This window comes from Scyliorhinus torazame, chromosome 3 (genome assembly GCF_047496885.1).
Source record: "Scyliorhinus torazame isolate Kashiwa2021f chromosome 3, sScyTor2.1, whole genome shotgun sequence".
Lineage (NCBI taxonomy): Eukaryota > Metazoa > Chordata > Chondrichthyes > Carcharhiniformes > Scyliorhinidae > Scyliorhinus > Scyliorhinus torazame.
In genome coordinates this window covers 154,151,665-154,167,732 of record NC_092709.1, presented here as the reverse complement: position 1 = coordinate 154,167,732, position 16,068 = coordinate 154,151,665, and the positions used below count along the sequence as shown (strand labels likewise).

Genomic DNA, 16,068 nt, shown 5'->3' with positions numbered 1-16,068 from the left:
AATGTGCATGGGGATAATATTAAGCTGACCCTTAGGACTATGCTGATGGTTAATAAGGCTTGTATTCTCAGCATCTTGTTGAATGGTTGCGAAACACGGGTGACTTCCAGCTACCAGGAAAAAGAACTCAGTGACTTCCATCTTTGCTGTCTGTGGTACATCATGGGTCTGTCCTGGAAGGACAAAATCACAAATTTAGCAGGCCTCTCAAAGGCAGAATTTCCACGTTTGCTGTCACTGATCAGAGGTGGTTTTGGTGGATGGGGCACATTCCAGGATGAAAGACAATCATGTACCCAAAGGGACCTTCTATCTGTTGAGGTAGCTGAAGCCAGACAATCAGTGAGGCAAAGGAGTTGTGAGATCAGTGACACAGATTGGTTTGTTTTCTGAAAACCATTGATAATTGGCCTGTATTCTCTGGTTATTTAGCGGTTCATTTCGCAAACTCATTCATAAGAACAAATCTAGTCAACAGTTTGGCTGTGGAATGTTTGCATACAAAGCAGAAGATATCCAATCCATTTTCATTTTTAGCTGTTGCATAAAAAGAACTCACTGTAGTGGCCTCAAGGTCATTAGGAAAGGCATCAAGCAGCTCCTGAGGTGGAAAAAGTGGATTGATGAACCGTGTCACAAACACCAGCTTGCCCGTGAGGTCTGTGGCCAAAGTAACACATCGGCGATTTGGGAACTTCTGCTTCACTTCCTTCTGGAACTTTTCTGCTCTTTGAAGTAGTTTTTCATCTTCCTGAGTCTCAAACTGAAAATCAAATAAAAGCATTTCAGCAAGTATCAGCAAGATTTTCAGCAAAACGCCTACATTTTTAAAAATTCATTTTGCGGGGTTTGGGAGTCACTGGCTGGGCTATCATTTATTGCCCATCCCTAACTGCCCTTAAGCAATGACTTTGAACCACTGGTATAAATCCGCAAAACAAATCAGAAGAAAATGATGTTGCACACTTCAAGGAGGCTTCACTCATCTGCAAATTGACCGGCGCTAGTTTGTGATATTTGAATTAACCTGTTAATATTCTTTAAGGTGTGCAATGTGTTAAGAAAAAACAAGTTTAAAATAATCCACATTTGTTGATAAGCGCTTGAACTATTTAAAGTCCTTTGCTAGAAATATTTTATTGTTTACATTAAGCAGCTCAAACAGATAAACCAGCAAGGTGAGGGGTATTTTACCTTTTTTAGCATCTTGATCCTCTGTAAAGCAGGAGTCAAAATGTGAGAGAGAAGAGAGACAGATATAAAGAGCGGGAGAAGAATAGATGCGGAGCACGCAGTCATGAAATCTGAATAAATCAAAGCAAAGCTTCAAAACATTCCACAGTGTAGATTGGTTTAGACAGGCAAATAAAATGTGTGTATATTTTTTAGAGGATAATTTTCTAAATGTCTGCTCCTGATGTTGAGTCTTGTCCATCATAATACAAAATACTGATGTTCATGATTTGTTAACCATTCATTTTAAACGGTTGGATATCAAGTGGAGTGTGCAGCCAGAGTTCCAACATATGCATCACCAAGTGAAGTGTCCAACAATAATGCAAAGGCAGAAAATTACTACCCGAATTATGTCCAATATTCAATCTTATTAAAGAAACTCAGCTTTTTTGCGCTTTTTCTTGCCCGCATTTACAAAAGGTATCCCTTTCGTAATAATAAGAATCTTTATTGTCACAAGTAGGCTTACATTAACACTGCAATGGAGTTACTGTGAAAAGCTCCCAGTTGCCACATTCTGGCGCCTGTTCAGGAACACTGAGGGAGACTTCAGAATGTAAAATCACCGAACAGCACGTCGTTTGGGACTTGTGGGAGGAAACCGGAGCACCCGGAGGAAACCCATGCAGACATAGGGAGGACGTGCAGACTCACAGACAGTGACCCAGGCGGGGAATCAAACCTGGGACCTTGCTGCTGTGAAGCAACAGTGCTAACCACTGTGCCACTGTGCTGCCCTTGGAGGCATCCGTTAGTAATATGCTGCCAGAGTTCACCAATGCTGTTGTGTAACTTAACTATTAATCCCACAGTGATCTATGGGTGATGGAATTCATGGTTTCAAAGTTTGGATTTCCATTTTGAGACTGACCTTAATTGAAAAGGGCAACAGAAAAGGAAACCAGAGAAAAGAAATTGACCATTCCGTTCCAGATTCTAAACAAAAAAAAAAGGCTGGAATGGAATTCGGAAACTGGCTAGACTATCATTTATTGCCCATCCCCAACTGCCCTTAAGCAATGCCTTTGAACCTCTGGTATAAATCCTCAAAACAAATCAGAAGCATATAAAAGGACATAGAGCCATCAGATCTCACCAGATGATGAAGATTTGAGTGGCACGTAGAGTCAGGCTGAAGAAGATGGAGATGGTGAGGGGAGGGCGGTGGATGTTGTTTAAATGGACTTCAGTAAAGCCTTTGACAAAGTGCCTCATGGCAGACTGGTACAAAAGGTAAAGTCACACAGGATCAGAGATGAGGTGGTAAGATGGTCACAGAAGTCAAAGGGTAGCAGTAGAAGGGTGGTTTTCTGAATGGGAGGTTGTGATTAGTAGTGTTCCACAGGGATCTGTGCTGGGGCCTCTGTTGTTTGTAGTGTACATAAACGAGTTGGAGGAAAATGTAGCCAATCTGATGAGTAAGTTCGCGGATGGCATCAAGGTTGGTGGAGTGGCAGATAGTGTTGAGGATTATCAGAAGATACAGCAGGATATAGATAAGTTGGAGACTTGGGCAGAGAAATGGCAAATGGAAGTTAATCCGGACAAATATGAGGTAAGCATTTTGGTAGGTCCAACATAGAGGGGAAATATACCGTAAATGGTAAAACTCTTAGGAATATAGAAAGTCAGAGAGATTTGGCGTACAGGTCCACAGGTCTTTGAAGGTGGCAACACAAGTGGACAAGGTAGTCGAGAAAGCGTATGGAATGCTTGCCTTCATTGGACGGGGCATCGAGTATAAAAACTGGCAAGCCATGCTACAGTTGTATAGAACCTTGTTAAGGCCACACTTGGAATATTGCGCACAATTCTGGTCGCCACACTATCAGAAGGATGTGGAGACTTTGGAGAGGGTGCAGAGGAGGTTTACCAGGATATTGCCTGTTCTGGAGGGTGTTAGCTATGTGGGGTGGCTAAATAGACTGGGACTGTTTTCATTAGAAAGACGGAGGTTGAGGGGTGACCTGATAGAGGGGCATGGATAGAGTGGATGTGCATGCACTCTTTCCAAGGTTGGAGGGGCCATACACCAGGGCGCATAGGTTTAAGGTCCCTGGGGCAAAGTTTAGAGATGTGCGAGGCAGATTTTTTACGCAGAGGGTGGTGAGTGCCTGGAACGTGTTGCCAGGGGAGGTTGTGGAAGCAGATACATTAACGGCGTTCAAAAGGCGTCTTGAAAAACATTGGATAGGGGGTTTTGGCAAAGGTTGGTTTCATGACTGGTACAGGCTTGGAGGGCCGAAGGGCCTGTTCCTGAGCAGTATTGTTCTTTGTTCTTTGCTGGATCAAGAAGCTGGGAATAGGTAAATACAGCTATTTCTATTAAACAATGAAAATATTGGTGGATCAATTAATCTAGACTGTTATAAGTGGGCGTTGGAAGATTCTGCAAACATGTGCCATTTTTGGTGAAGATTGTGCCCATGGAATTCGGGTTGGTTGGGCACTGCTGTTGATTGGAGAATCAGGCCAAATCCTAGAAGGAAAGGAACTGAAATTCTTCATGAGAAAGACAGAGTTTTGAAGACATTTGTGACTGAGATTGATGACTTGTGCACTGAGTGAACTGCTGGGTCATTTCAGAACATCTGTCTGAGATCTATCTGCTATTTAAGGAGTAATTTATAGTTTGTAATCAACCTCAACTTGCTTATTCATCAATGTTTAACTTGCGTTGATTCTGGGTTGCCTGAGCTAGTATTGAATGTTTGCTTTGTTTGCCTCTTCCATTGTAAAAATTGTTTTGGTTTAAACCGTGGAACTTTGCAGCTTTATGCTTTCAGTAAATAACTGCCATTTCAGATTTCTTCTTAAAAGAGAGTTACTGGCCTCTACCGAGATCACAGCAGCAGTTACTGTCGTCATACCCTTCTGCTTCTTCTTTGTCAATCACTCGTTAACGAGAATGATTGTCCACCTAAGAAACTCCACGTCGCTGGTCATGGGTCCTGTGAGGAGTTCTTGCGTGGCTGATGAGCCCGATCCCAGAGCCGCATCGCCGACCCCAAACGTGGCAGGTGTTTCCGAGAGGTGGAATTGGTCCTTGGACTTGAGATTGCTGGTATTCCTTTCTCATGCTCCTTTCCTGGGATTCCTCTTGCTGTTGGGTGTTCTTGAAGAAATATCCCTTCAATTAGGAGGTTCCTCCAAGTAGGTCTCTTCTGAGGTCGATTTTGTATTTTTCGAGGTAAACCTTCAAAATATCTTTGAAGTGCTTCCTTTGTCCTCCTCTTGTTCGGAAGTCTTCTTTGAGCTTGGCAAAGAAGATTTGTTTTGTCAGTCGGGCCTCTGATATGCTAAGCACATGGCTGGCCCAGTGGAGTTGGTTTTGGATGATCATGGCCTCGATGCTGGTACTCATGGCTCCTTCAAGGACGTCGATGTTAGTGCGCCTGTCCTCGCAGTTGATGTGGAGAATTCATCTCAGACAGCGTTGATGGGTATCTCTCCACGGCCTTGAGATGGCGTCTATAAGTAGTCCAGGTTTTTGAGCCATATAGAAGAGTTGGGCGGACAACTGCCTTGTACTTGAGGATCCTGGTGTCAACACAGATGTCAAAGCCTCTCATCCTTAGGGGCTGAAGGAGGTGCTTACGGATTAGATACAACATTGGATCTCCAGCGATGTCAGCCTTAAATTAGAAGTGGCTCCCTAGGTAGGAAAAACGTTCCATGTTTTTCATCTCTCCATGAAGGAGAGACCGGATCTTGCCTGGGGTAGGTTGGTAAAAGACTCTAGTCTTCTTGAGGTTGAGGCTGATTCTTTGGGATGCTTCCGCAAAGGTGTCAAGCGTGACTTGAAGATTCTTTTCTGAGAGCGATCATGGAGATGGTGATGTCATCCACATACTGAAATTCCACGAGCGATTACAGTGTCGCTTTCTTCTTGGATTTCAACCGGTTGAGGTTGTAAAGTTTTCCATCTTTCCTGTCGATGATGTTAACTCCACTGCGAGCTTGTTCTTGACAAGGTGAAGGATCATGGTGATGAAGATGGAGAAAAGGGTAGGGGCTGTGACACATCCCTGCTTACTCCAGTCTTGACTGCAAAGGTTTCTGTCTTATTTCCATCGGTGACTGTTGCCGACATCATGTTGTGGAGGAGTTGGAGAATGTTGATGAATTTCCCTGGACAACAGGAGTTTGGCAGGGTCTTTCACAGTACTTCCTGATTGACTAAATAATAATCTTTATTGTCACAAGTAGGCTTACATTAACACTGCAATGAAGGTACTGTGAAAAGCCTCTGGTTGTCACATTCTGGGGCCTGTTCGGGTACACAGAGGGAGAATTCAGAATGTCCAATTCACCTAACAGCATGTCTTTCGGGACTTGTGGGAGGAAACCGGAGTACCTGGAGGAAACCCACGCAGACACGGGGAGAAAGTGCAGATTCCGCACAGTGACCCAAGCCGGGAATCAAACCCCGGACCCTGGTGCTGTGAAGCAACAGTGCTAACCACTGTGCTACCATGACTTAAAGCCTTGGTCAGATGGATAAAGGCCATGTAGAGTGGGTGATGTTGCTCTTGGCATTTCTGTTGAAGTTGCCGAGCAGTGAAAATCATGCCTATATTTCCAGTTTGGTCAGAAGCCACACTGGCTTTCTGGAAGGGTTTCTTCAGAGACTGGGAGAAGGCGGCTCACAATGATGACTTTCCCAGTGATGGAGAGTAGGGAGATTCCTCGGTAGTTCCCCCACAGTCTGCTTTGTCTTCTTTCTTGAAGATGGTGGCGATGACTGCATCCCTGAGGTCAGCAGGGATTTCTTTGATGTCCCAGGGGAAGTTAGTTTTAAAGTTCTCAATGTAAAATATTGAGACAATTGCCCACCAATATCTGTATTGAAACCAATCTAACACCGCTCTAAATCTACAATTCTGTCAATTAGTAACTGCAGCATAAAGGGTATTTGTGTAGACATAAAATATTTGTAACCAAATGAGAACCATGGGGAAATATATCATAGACATAGCTACCGTTGGAAGCAAATCATTAGGAGCAATTTTACTTGATGTGACTGGGCAAAATGGGAAATAGTGAATTGGCAGTCTGTGTTACATTCGTGCAAGTTTTTATTTCCAATGACATCAATGGAAATTAAAATCAGGTGACGTGTAAAATGGGTTGCTGATTTGTTATTGCTCATTTTGTACAATGACACAAAGCCAAAATGATCCCTACTGAGTTCAAGCTAGTATAGATATTGGTGTCCAGTATTAGGAATATGTCATTTGTTAGCATTTGCCTAGAGTACACACTGCTGTTCACTGCCCCTGGTTTCAAACACAAATTCTATAGTCACCTTCTCCACCCTGAAAAATAAATAGTTTTTTGCATGTAGTGTTAACCCATATAGAGGTAGAGGTTTGATGAGATATTATCTCATTGAAAGCAGAAACCTTTTCCAAACATATTCATATTTTGATTAGTCAATATAAAACAATTATCTTTTCTTTCTTACTTTATGCTGCTTAGTAAATTTCATTCTAACATCCATGTACAAAACCTACTCTGCAATACTGGAAAATAACTGTTCCACAATGCTAGTTGCGCAGTCAAAAGCTCCTCTGCCATCTGCTCCTCCTGCTCTGCTCTTCTCTCAGCATTGTATTCCTCAGATTGGGGCTCAACCATCCACTGTAACTATTCCTAAAACTGGGGAAGAGTTAATGCAGTTAGCATCTCACTCAATAGGAACTGAAGAACATCTTAAATAGATCTCTCAACTTTCCTTTTCAAGAATGTCCTTAGAACATATCTCTCAACTTTCCTTTTCAAAAATGTCCTTAGAGCATTGAACTCTCTACCAGAAACAATCATGGAAGTAGAATCCATAATTTCTTATGAATGGGATATGAATAATTACTTGAAGAATAATAAAAATAGGCATGGGGTCCAAACAGGAGAAAAGGAAACCAGGGTTCTGATCCCACCCTGCGTAAGCATCACAAGGCTGATTTTAATTGGGTTGGGGGACAGCTCAATGCCAAATTAGTGTCCCTGGGCACTGCCTAGAGGGGGTACTGACTTTGGAGGATGCAAAGGTAGATGGCAGTCATGATTGGACCTGCTGTTGCCTTGCAGAATGGTGGAGGCAGGAGAGTCAGCAGCCTCACAGTCCAAACACGTACCCAGATAGTGATGATGAAGTTTTGCAAACTGTATCAATTGTGTGCATAAATTAGCTCCATCCTTGAATTCGGCTGACTTCTCTGGAAAGCACGTGTACACAAACATTTATATGATTTGGTGAAGCATTTCTTAATGTTACTGAGAGGGATAAAAGGACCTGAGATAGGCAAGCTGAAGGACACTTTTGGAAGGCTGTCTCTCTGGCAGCACTTGTAAAATTAAGAATGCATGTTACCTTTTCATTTGCAGATTCTCCAGGTACAAGATGGGGTTCAATGGTAATGAAGAGGGACAAATAAGAGCCTTCACTAAGGCTTCGAACAGCCTCCCATCCCCTTTCACTGGATAGATTGCGCTCTTTGCTGTATCCCAGGAGGACTGGGGGTGTATTAATCCTGAAGGTGCCATCAAGCTGTAAAATAGACAATATAAAATGCTTTACTTTCAAACCAATTGCCAATTCGGCCAAAATTTCTCCACTGTTGTCAAATCTAAAATTGTGACCAGGTATGGAATTGCATTAATTTATAGAAAGAAATGGTGGGGTTTGAAAGTTAGAGTGCCTCACAGTCTGTCGGCATATTGGACAAGATCCAACAAACTGCAACATGATGAATCATAGAATCCCTACAGTGCAGGCCATTCGACCCATTGTGTCTGCACCGATCCTCTGAAACAGCACCTACACCCATAACCCACCGAACCTGTACATCCTGCACACTAAGGCCCAATTTTTATCATGACCAATCCACCTGACCTGCACATCTTTGGACAGTGGGAGGAAACCGGAGCACCCAGAGGAAACCCTTGCAGACATGGGGAGAACATACACACTCCACACAGTCACCCCAAGGCTGGAATCAAACCCGGGTCCCTGGCTCTGTGAAGCAGCAGTGCTAACCACTGTGCAAATCTAATTAGGACTGATCTCTTTTTACCGGTGTAACCTGAGGAAGGAATGTTAACTAAGACACTGGGAAAATACCTGATTAAGTAGAAAGAGATTGTAAAACTCTTGCAGTGCAGCAGTACAGAGGGATCTGGGTGTCCTGTTACATGAATCACAAAAAATAGTATGCAGGTACAGCAAATGATTAGGAAGGCAAATGGGATTCCGTTGTTTATTGCAAGGGGTGTGGAATATAAAAGTAGGGATGTTTTGCTACAGTTGTATACGGTGTTGGTGAGACCACAGCTTGAATACTGTGTGTGGTTTTGGTTTCCTTATTTTATAAAGGATATGATTGTATTGGAGGCAGTGCAGAGAAGGTTCACTCAGCTTATTCCTGGGTTGAAGAGGTTGTTCATGAAGAATGTTGAACAGGTTGGGCCTATACCCATTACTGGAATTCAGAATGATAAGAGGTGATCTTATTGAAACATATATGATCCCGAGGGAACATGGCAGGGTGGATGCTGAGAGGATGTCTCTCCTTGTGGGTGTATCTAAAACAAAGGAGCATAATTTAAATATCCCATTTAAGATGGAGATGAGGAAAACTCTTTCTCTGAGGGTCATTGTTCTGTGGTTTAGTCTCCTTCAGAGAGCAAAGAAGGCAGGGTCACTGAATATTTTTAAGGGCGAGTTGGATCGATTGGTGACTGACAAGAGAGTGAAAGGGGAAAGGGGGTAGACAGGAAAATAGAGGCTCCCATGATCTTATTGAATGGCCAAGTAGGATTGAGGTGCCGAATGGCATACTCCTGCTCTTAAATTGTATGTTCATATGTATGAATCTTATGATCATATGTATGAATCATACCAAAATAATTTTTTTTACATCCACCTGAACCAACTGAGGTAGAGTGGACCTTCGGTTTAACATCTCGTCTGAAGGTCAACAATCACACTCCTCCATGGCTGCCCGGATGCAATAACCTATTTAGATATGTTTAAGTCCCAGAGTATGATTTAAGCAAAGAACTTCCATGTCAGAGGCTTCCACTGAGCTAAAAGTGGGCTTTATTTTGTCGTCAAAATAACAATGAAATACTGAATTTGGACAATATGTTTACATAAAAGAAATAGAACTTGTTATTTTTGCGTAAATAATATGGCGAGGAACAGAAGCACAGTTAAATGGCAATATGCAAAGGTTATGCAAGCTGCATTGTTCGACAGCCTGGTTTGTGAAACGGCATTTCACTGTTTGCTCCATCACCAACTTGCAGCAATGTCATTAAGTTGCTAAACTTGCCAAGCAGATACAAACAGAAACTGAAGCTTTGTGACTACAAATGCAGGTACCTGTCTAACCGGGTGATTTTGTTAATTTCTGCCAGTCAATCTCTCTGGTATTGGCAATTAACTATTGCAAGCATAGAGAAGTGGTCACACTGCAGGCTCTGGCTCCACGGGCAAGCAGGGAATGAGGGACCACAAGGCAGGGCAAAAGAGCTAGGCAGGCAGTGCAGAAATGTACTGCGACCATTCACCTGCAAAACAGATATACAGCTTTGGATACTGTTGAGGGGAATGACCTCTCAGGGGAAAGCAGCAACAGCCAAATTTGTTGCACCATGGTTCATTCTGCTGCAGAGGGGAGAAGTAAAACATGTGGGAATGCAACAGGGGATTCAATTGTAAGGGGAATAGATAGGTGTTTCTGTGGCCTCAAACGTGATTCCAGGATGACGTGTTACCTCCCTGGTGCTAGGAGCGGGTTCAGGTATTCTGGAGGGAGAGGGAGGATGAACAGCCAGTGGTCATGGTACACATTGGTACAAACGGTTAAAAAAAGGGATGATGTCCAAAAAGGAGAATATAGGGAGTTAGGAAGAAAGTTGAGAAGACGGACCTCAAAGGTAGTTAGTAATCTCCGGATTACTACCAGAGCTACGTGCTCATCAGAGTAGAAATAGCAGAATATATCAGATGAATACGTGGCTGAAGAGGGGGAGGTTTCAGATTCCTGGAGCATTGGGACTGGTTCTGGGGGAGGTGGGACCTGTACAAACTGGACGGGCAGGGCCAGGACTGATGGGACTTGCCAAAGCGGTTGGGGAAGGTTTAAACTAATATGGCAGGGGGATATAATTTACAATGCAGAATAAGGCCATTCGGCCCATTGAGTCTTCGCCGGCTCTTGGAAAGAGCACCTTACCCAAGGTCAACGCAGTAGTTAGCACAATTCTATGTCTATGTGTGGGTCAGTGGCGCAGTAGTTAGCACAATTCTATGTCTATGTGTGGGTCGGTGGCTCAGTAGTTAGCACAATTCTATGTCTATGTGTGGGTCGGTGGCACAGTAGTTAGCACAATTCTATGTCTATGTGTGGGTCGGTGGCACAGTAGTTAGCACAATTCTATGTCTATGTGTAGGTCGGTGGCTCAGTAGTTAGCACAATTCTATGTCTATGTGTGGGTCGGTGGCGCAGTAGTTAGCACAATTCTATGTCTATGTGTGGGTCGGTGGCGCAGTACTTAGCACAATTCTATGACTATGTGTGGGTCGGTGGCGCAGTAGTTAGCACAATTCTATGTCTATGTGTGGGTCGGTGGCGCAGTAGTTAGCACAATTCTATGTCTATGTGTAGGTCGGTGGCGCAGTAATTAGCACAATTCTATGTCTATGTGTGGGTCGGTGGCGCAGTAGTTAGCACAATTCTATGTCTATGTGTGGGTCGGTGGCTCAGTAGTTAGCACAATTCTATGTCTATGTGTGGGTCGGTGGCGCAGTAGTTAGCACAATTCTATGTCTATGTGTGGGTCGGTGGCGCAGTACTTAGCACAATTCTATGTCTATGTGTGGGTCGGTGGCGCAGTAGTTAGCACAATTCTATGTCTATGTGTGGGTCGGTGGCGCAGTAGTTAGCACAATTCTATGTCTATGTGTGGGTCGGTGGCGCAGTAGTTAGCACAATTCTTTGTCTATGTGAGGGTCGGTGGCGCAGTAGTTAGCACAAGTCTATGTCTATGTGTGGGTCGGTGGCGCAGTAGTTAGCACAATTCTATGTCTATGTGTGGGTCAGTGGCGCAGTAGTTAGCACAATTCTATGTCTCTGTGTGGGTCAGTGGCTCAGTAGTTAGCACAATTCTATGTCGATGTGTGGGTCGGTGGCGCAGTAGTTAGCACAATTCAATGTCTATGTGTGGGTCGGTGCCGCAGTAGTTAGCACAATTCTATGTCTATGTTTGGGTCAGTGGCGCAGTAGTTAGCACAATTCTATGTCTCTGTGTGGGTCAGTGGCTCAGTAGTTAGCACAATTCTATGTCTATGTGTGGGTCGGTGGCGCAGTAGTTAGCACAATTCTATGTCTATGTGTGGGTCGGTGGCGCAGTAGTTAGCACAATTCTATGTCTATGTGTGGGTCGGTGGCGCAGTAGTTAGCACAATTCTATATCTATGTGTGGGTCGGTGGCTCAGTAGTTAGCACAATTCTATGTCTATGTGTGGGTCGGTGGCTCAGTAGTTAGCACAATTCTATGTCTATGTGTGGGTCGGTGTAGCAGTAGTTAGCACAATTCTATGTCTATGTGTGGATCGGTGGCACAGTAGTTAGCACAATTCTACATCTATGTGTGGGTCGGTGGCGCAGTAGTTAGCACAATTCTATGTCTATGTGTGCGTCGGTGGCGCAGTAGTTAGCACAATTCTACGTCTATGTGTGGGTCGGTGGCGCAGTAGTTAGCACAATTCTATTACTATGTGTGGGTCGGTGGCGCAGTAGTTAGCACAATTCTATGTCTATGTGTGGGTCGGTGGCGCAGTAGTTAGCACAATTCTATGTCTATGTGTGGGTCGGTGGCACAGTAGTTAGCACAATTCTATGTCTATGTGTGGGTCGGTGGCGCAGTAGTTAGCACAATTCTATGTCTATGTGTGGGTCGGTGGCGCAGTACTGAGCACAATTCTATGTCTATGTGTGGGTCGGTGGCTCAGTAGTTAGCACAATTCTATGTCTATGTGTGGGTCGGTGGCGCAGTAGTTAGCACAATTCTTTGTCTATGTGAGGGTCGGTGGCGCAGTAGTTAGCACAAGTATATGTCTATGTGTGGGTCGGTGGCGCAGTAGTTAGCACAATTCTATGTCTATGTGTGGGTCAGTGGCGCAGTAGTTAGCACAATTCTATGTCTCTGTGTGGGTCAGTGGCTCAGTAGTTAGCACAATTCTATGTCGATGTGTGGGTCGGTGGCGCAGTAGTTAGCACAATTCTATGTCTCTGTGTGGGTCAGTGGCGCAGTAGTTAGCACAATTCTACGTCTATGTGTGGGTCGGTGGCGCAGTAGTTAGCACAATTCTATGACTATGTGTGGGTCAGTGGCTCAGTAGTTAGCACAATTCTATGTCTATGTGTGGGTCGGTGGCGCAGTAGTTAGCACAATTCTATGTCTATGTGTGGGTCGGTGGCGCAGTACTTAGCACAATTCTATGTCTATGTGTGGGTCGGTGGCTCAGTAGTTAGCACAATTCTATGTCTATGTGTGGGTCGGTGGCTCAGTAGTTAGCACAATTCTATGTCTATGTGTGGGTCGGTGTAGCAGTAGTTAGCACAATTCTATGTCTTTGTGTGGATCGGTGGCACAGTAGTTAGCACAATTCTACGTCTATGTGTGGGTCGGTGGCGCAGTAGTTAGCACAATTCTATGTCTATGTGTGGGTCGGTGGCGCAGTAGTTAGCACAATTCTATGTCTATGTGTGGGTCGGTGGCGCAGTAGTTAGCACAATTCTATGTCTATGTGTGGGTCGGTGGCACAGTAGTTAGCACAATTCTATGTCTATGTGTGGGTCGGTGTCACAGTAGTTAGCACAATTCTATGTCTATGTGTGGGTCGGTGGCGCAGTAGTTAGCACAATTCTATGTCTATGTGTGGGTCGGTGGCGCAGTACTTAGCACAATTCTATGACTATGTGTGGGTCGGTGGCGCAGTAGTTAGCACAATTCTATGTCTATGTGTAGGTCGGTGGCGCAGTAATTAGCACAATTCTATGTCTATGTGTGGGTCGGTGGCGCAGTAGTGAGCACAATTCTATGTCTATGTGTGGGTCGGTGGCGCAGTAGTTAGCACAATTCTTTGTCTATGTGAGGGTCGGTGGCTCAGTAGTTAGCACAATTCTATGTCTATGTGAGGGTCGGTGGCGCAGTAGTTAGCACAATTCTATGTCGATGTGTGGGTCGGTGGCGCAGTAGTTAGCACAATTCTATGTCTATGTGTGGGTCGGTGCCGCAGTAGTTAGCACAATTCTATGTCTATGTTTGGGTCAGTGGCGCAGTAGTTAGCACAATTCTATGTCTCTGTGTGGGTCAGTGGCTCAGTAGTTAGCACAATTCTATGTCTATGTGTGGGTCGGTGGCGCAGTAGTTAGCACAATTCTATGTCTATGTGTGGGTCGGTGGCGCAGTAGTTAGCACAATTCTATGTCTATGTGTGGGTCGGTGGCGCAGTAGTTAGCACAATTCTATGTCTATGTGTGGGTCGGTGGCGCAGTAGTTAGCACAATTCTATGTCTATGTGTGGGTCGGTGGCGCAGTACTTAGCACAATTCTATGTCTATGTGTGGGTCGGTGGCTCAGTAGTTAGCACAATTCTATGTCTATGTGTGGGTTGGTGGCGCAGTAGTTAGCACAATTCTATGTCTATGTGTGGGTCGGTGGCGCAGTACTTAGCACAATTCTATGTCTATGTGTGGGTCGGTGGCGCAGTAGTTAGCACAATTCTACGTCTATGTGTGGGTCGGTGGCGCAGTAGTTAGCACAATTCTATGACTATGTGTGGGTCGGTGGCGCAGTAGTTAGCACAATTCTATGTCTATGTGTAGGTCGGTGGCGCAGTAATTAGCACAATTCTATGTCTATGTGTGGGTCGGTGGCGCAGTAGTTAGCACAATTCTATGTCTATGTGTGGGTCGGTGGCACAGTAGTTAGCACAATTCTATGTCTATGTGTGGGTCGGTGGCGCAGTAGTTAGCACAATTCTATGTCTATGTGTGGGTCGGTGGCGCAGTACTTAGCACAATTCTATGTCTATGTGTGGGTCGGTGGCTCAGTAGTTAGCACAATTCTATGTCTATGTGTGGGTCGGTGGCGCAGTAGTTAGCACAATTCTTTGTCTATGTGAGGGTCGGTGGCGCAGTAGTTAGCACAAGTCTATGTCTATGTGTGGGTCGGTGGCGCAGTAGTTAGCACAATTCTATGTCTATGTGTGGGTCAGTGGCGCAGTAGTTAGCACAATTCTATGTCTCTGTGTGGGTCAGTGGCTCAGTAGTTAGCACAATTCTATGTCGATGTGTGGGTCGGTGGCGCAGTAGTTAGCACAATTCTATGTCTCTGTGTGGGTCAGTGGCTCAGTAGTTAGCACAATTCTATGTCTATGTGTGGGTCGGTGGCGCAGTAGTTAGCACAATTCTATGTCTATGTGTGGGTCGGTGGCGCAGTACTTAGCACAATTCTATGTCTATGTGTGGGTCGGTGGCTCAGTAGTTAGCACAATTCTATGTCTATGTGTGGGTCGGTGGGTCAGTAGTTAGCACAATTCTATGTCTATGTGTGGGTCGGTGGCTCAGTAGTTAGCACAATTCTATGTCTATGTGTGGGTCGGTGTAGCAGTAGTTAGCACAATTCTATGTCTATGTGTGGATCGGTGGCACAGTAGTTAGCACAATTCTACGTCTATGTGTGGGTCGGTGGCGCAGTAGTTAGCACAATTCTATGTCTATGTGTGGGTCGGTGGCGCAGTAGTTAGCACAATTCTATGTCTATGTGTGGGTCGGTGGCGCAGTAGTTAGCACAATTCTATGTCTATGTGTGGGTCGGTGGCACAGTAGTTAGCACAATTCTATGTCTATGTGTGGGTCGGTGCCACAGTAGTTAGCACAATTCTATGTCTATGTGTGGGTCGGTGGCGCAGTAGTTAGCACAATTCTATGTCTATGTGTGGATCAGTGGCACAGTAGTTAGCACAATTCTACGTCTATGTGTGGGTCGGTGTAGGAGTAGTTAGCACAATTCTATGTCTATGTGTGGGTCGGTGGCACAGTAGTTAGCACAATTCTATGTCTATGTGTGGGTCGGTGTCACAGTAGTTAGCACAATTCTATGTCTATGTGTGGGTCGGTGGCGCAGTAGTTAGCACAATTCTATGTCTATGTGTGGGTCGGTGGCGCAGTAGTTAGCACAATTCTATGTCTATGTGTGGGTCGGTGGCGCAGTAGTTAGCACAATTCTATGTCTATGTGTGGGTCGGTGGCGCAGTAGTTAGCACAATTCTATGTCTATGTGTGGGTCGGTGGCACAGTAGTTAGCACAATTCTATGACTATGTGTGGGTCATTGGCTCAGTAGTTAGCACAATTCTATGTCTATGTGTGGGTCGGTGGCACAGTAGTTAGCACAATTCTATGTCTATGTGTGGGTCGGTGGCACAGTAGTTAGCACAATTCTATGTCTATGTTTAGGTCGGTGGCTCAGTAGTTAGCACAATTCTATGTCTATGTGTGGGTCGGTGGCGCAGTAGTTAGCACAATTCTATGTCTATGTGTGGGTCGGTGGCGCAGTAGTTAGCACAATTCTATGACTATGTGTGGGTCGGTGGCGCAGTAGTTAGCACAATTCTATGTCTATGTGTAGGTCGGTGGCGCAGTAATTAGCACAATTCTATGTCTATGTGTGGGTCGGTGGCGCAGTAGTTAGCACAATTCTATGTCTATGTGTGGGTCGGTGGCACAGTAGTTAGCACAATTCTATGTCTATGTGT

At 44.7% G+C, this 16,068-nt stretch overlaps 1 protein-coding gene across 3 annotated transcripts in view; it reads right to left on the bottom strand.

Moving 5' to 3' along the window:
* Window positions 1–16,068, bottom strand: part of cc2d2a (coiled-coil and C2 domain containing 2A) — a 294,925-nt gene that overhangs the window by 36,991 nt on the left and 241,866 nt on the right. Inside the window, exons 31-34 of one of the 3 annotated variants that reach the window (XM_072496407.1) lie at window positions 7,610–7,786; window positions 1,195–1,215; window positions 560–763; window positions 36–173 (exon numbers count right to left, since the gene is read on the bottom strand). In XM_072496407.1, the coding sequence (XP_072352508.1) occupies window positions 111–173; window positions 560–763; window positions 1,195–1,215; window positions 7,610–7,786 (465 nt within the window). In that variant the 3' untranslated portion in view covers window positions 36–110. Of the gene's footprint in view, window positions 1–35; window positions 174–559; window positions 764–1,194; window positions 1,216–7,609; window positions 7,787–16,068 lie in introns of those variants that run through there. The other 2 variants (XM_072496404.1, XM_072496406.1) reach the window with 2 other exon arrangements.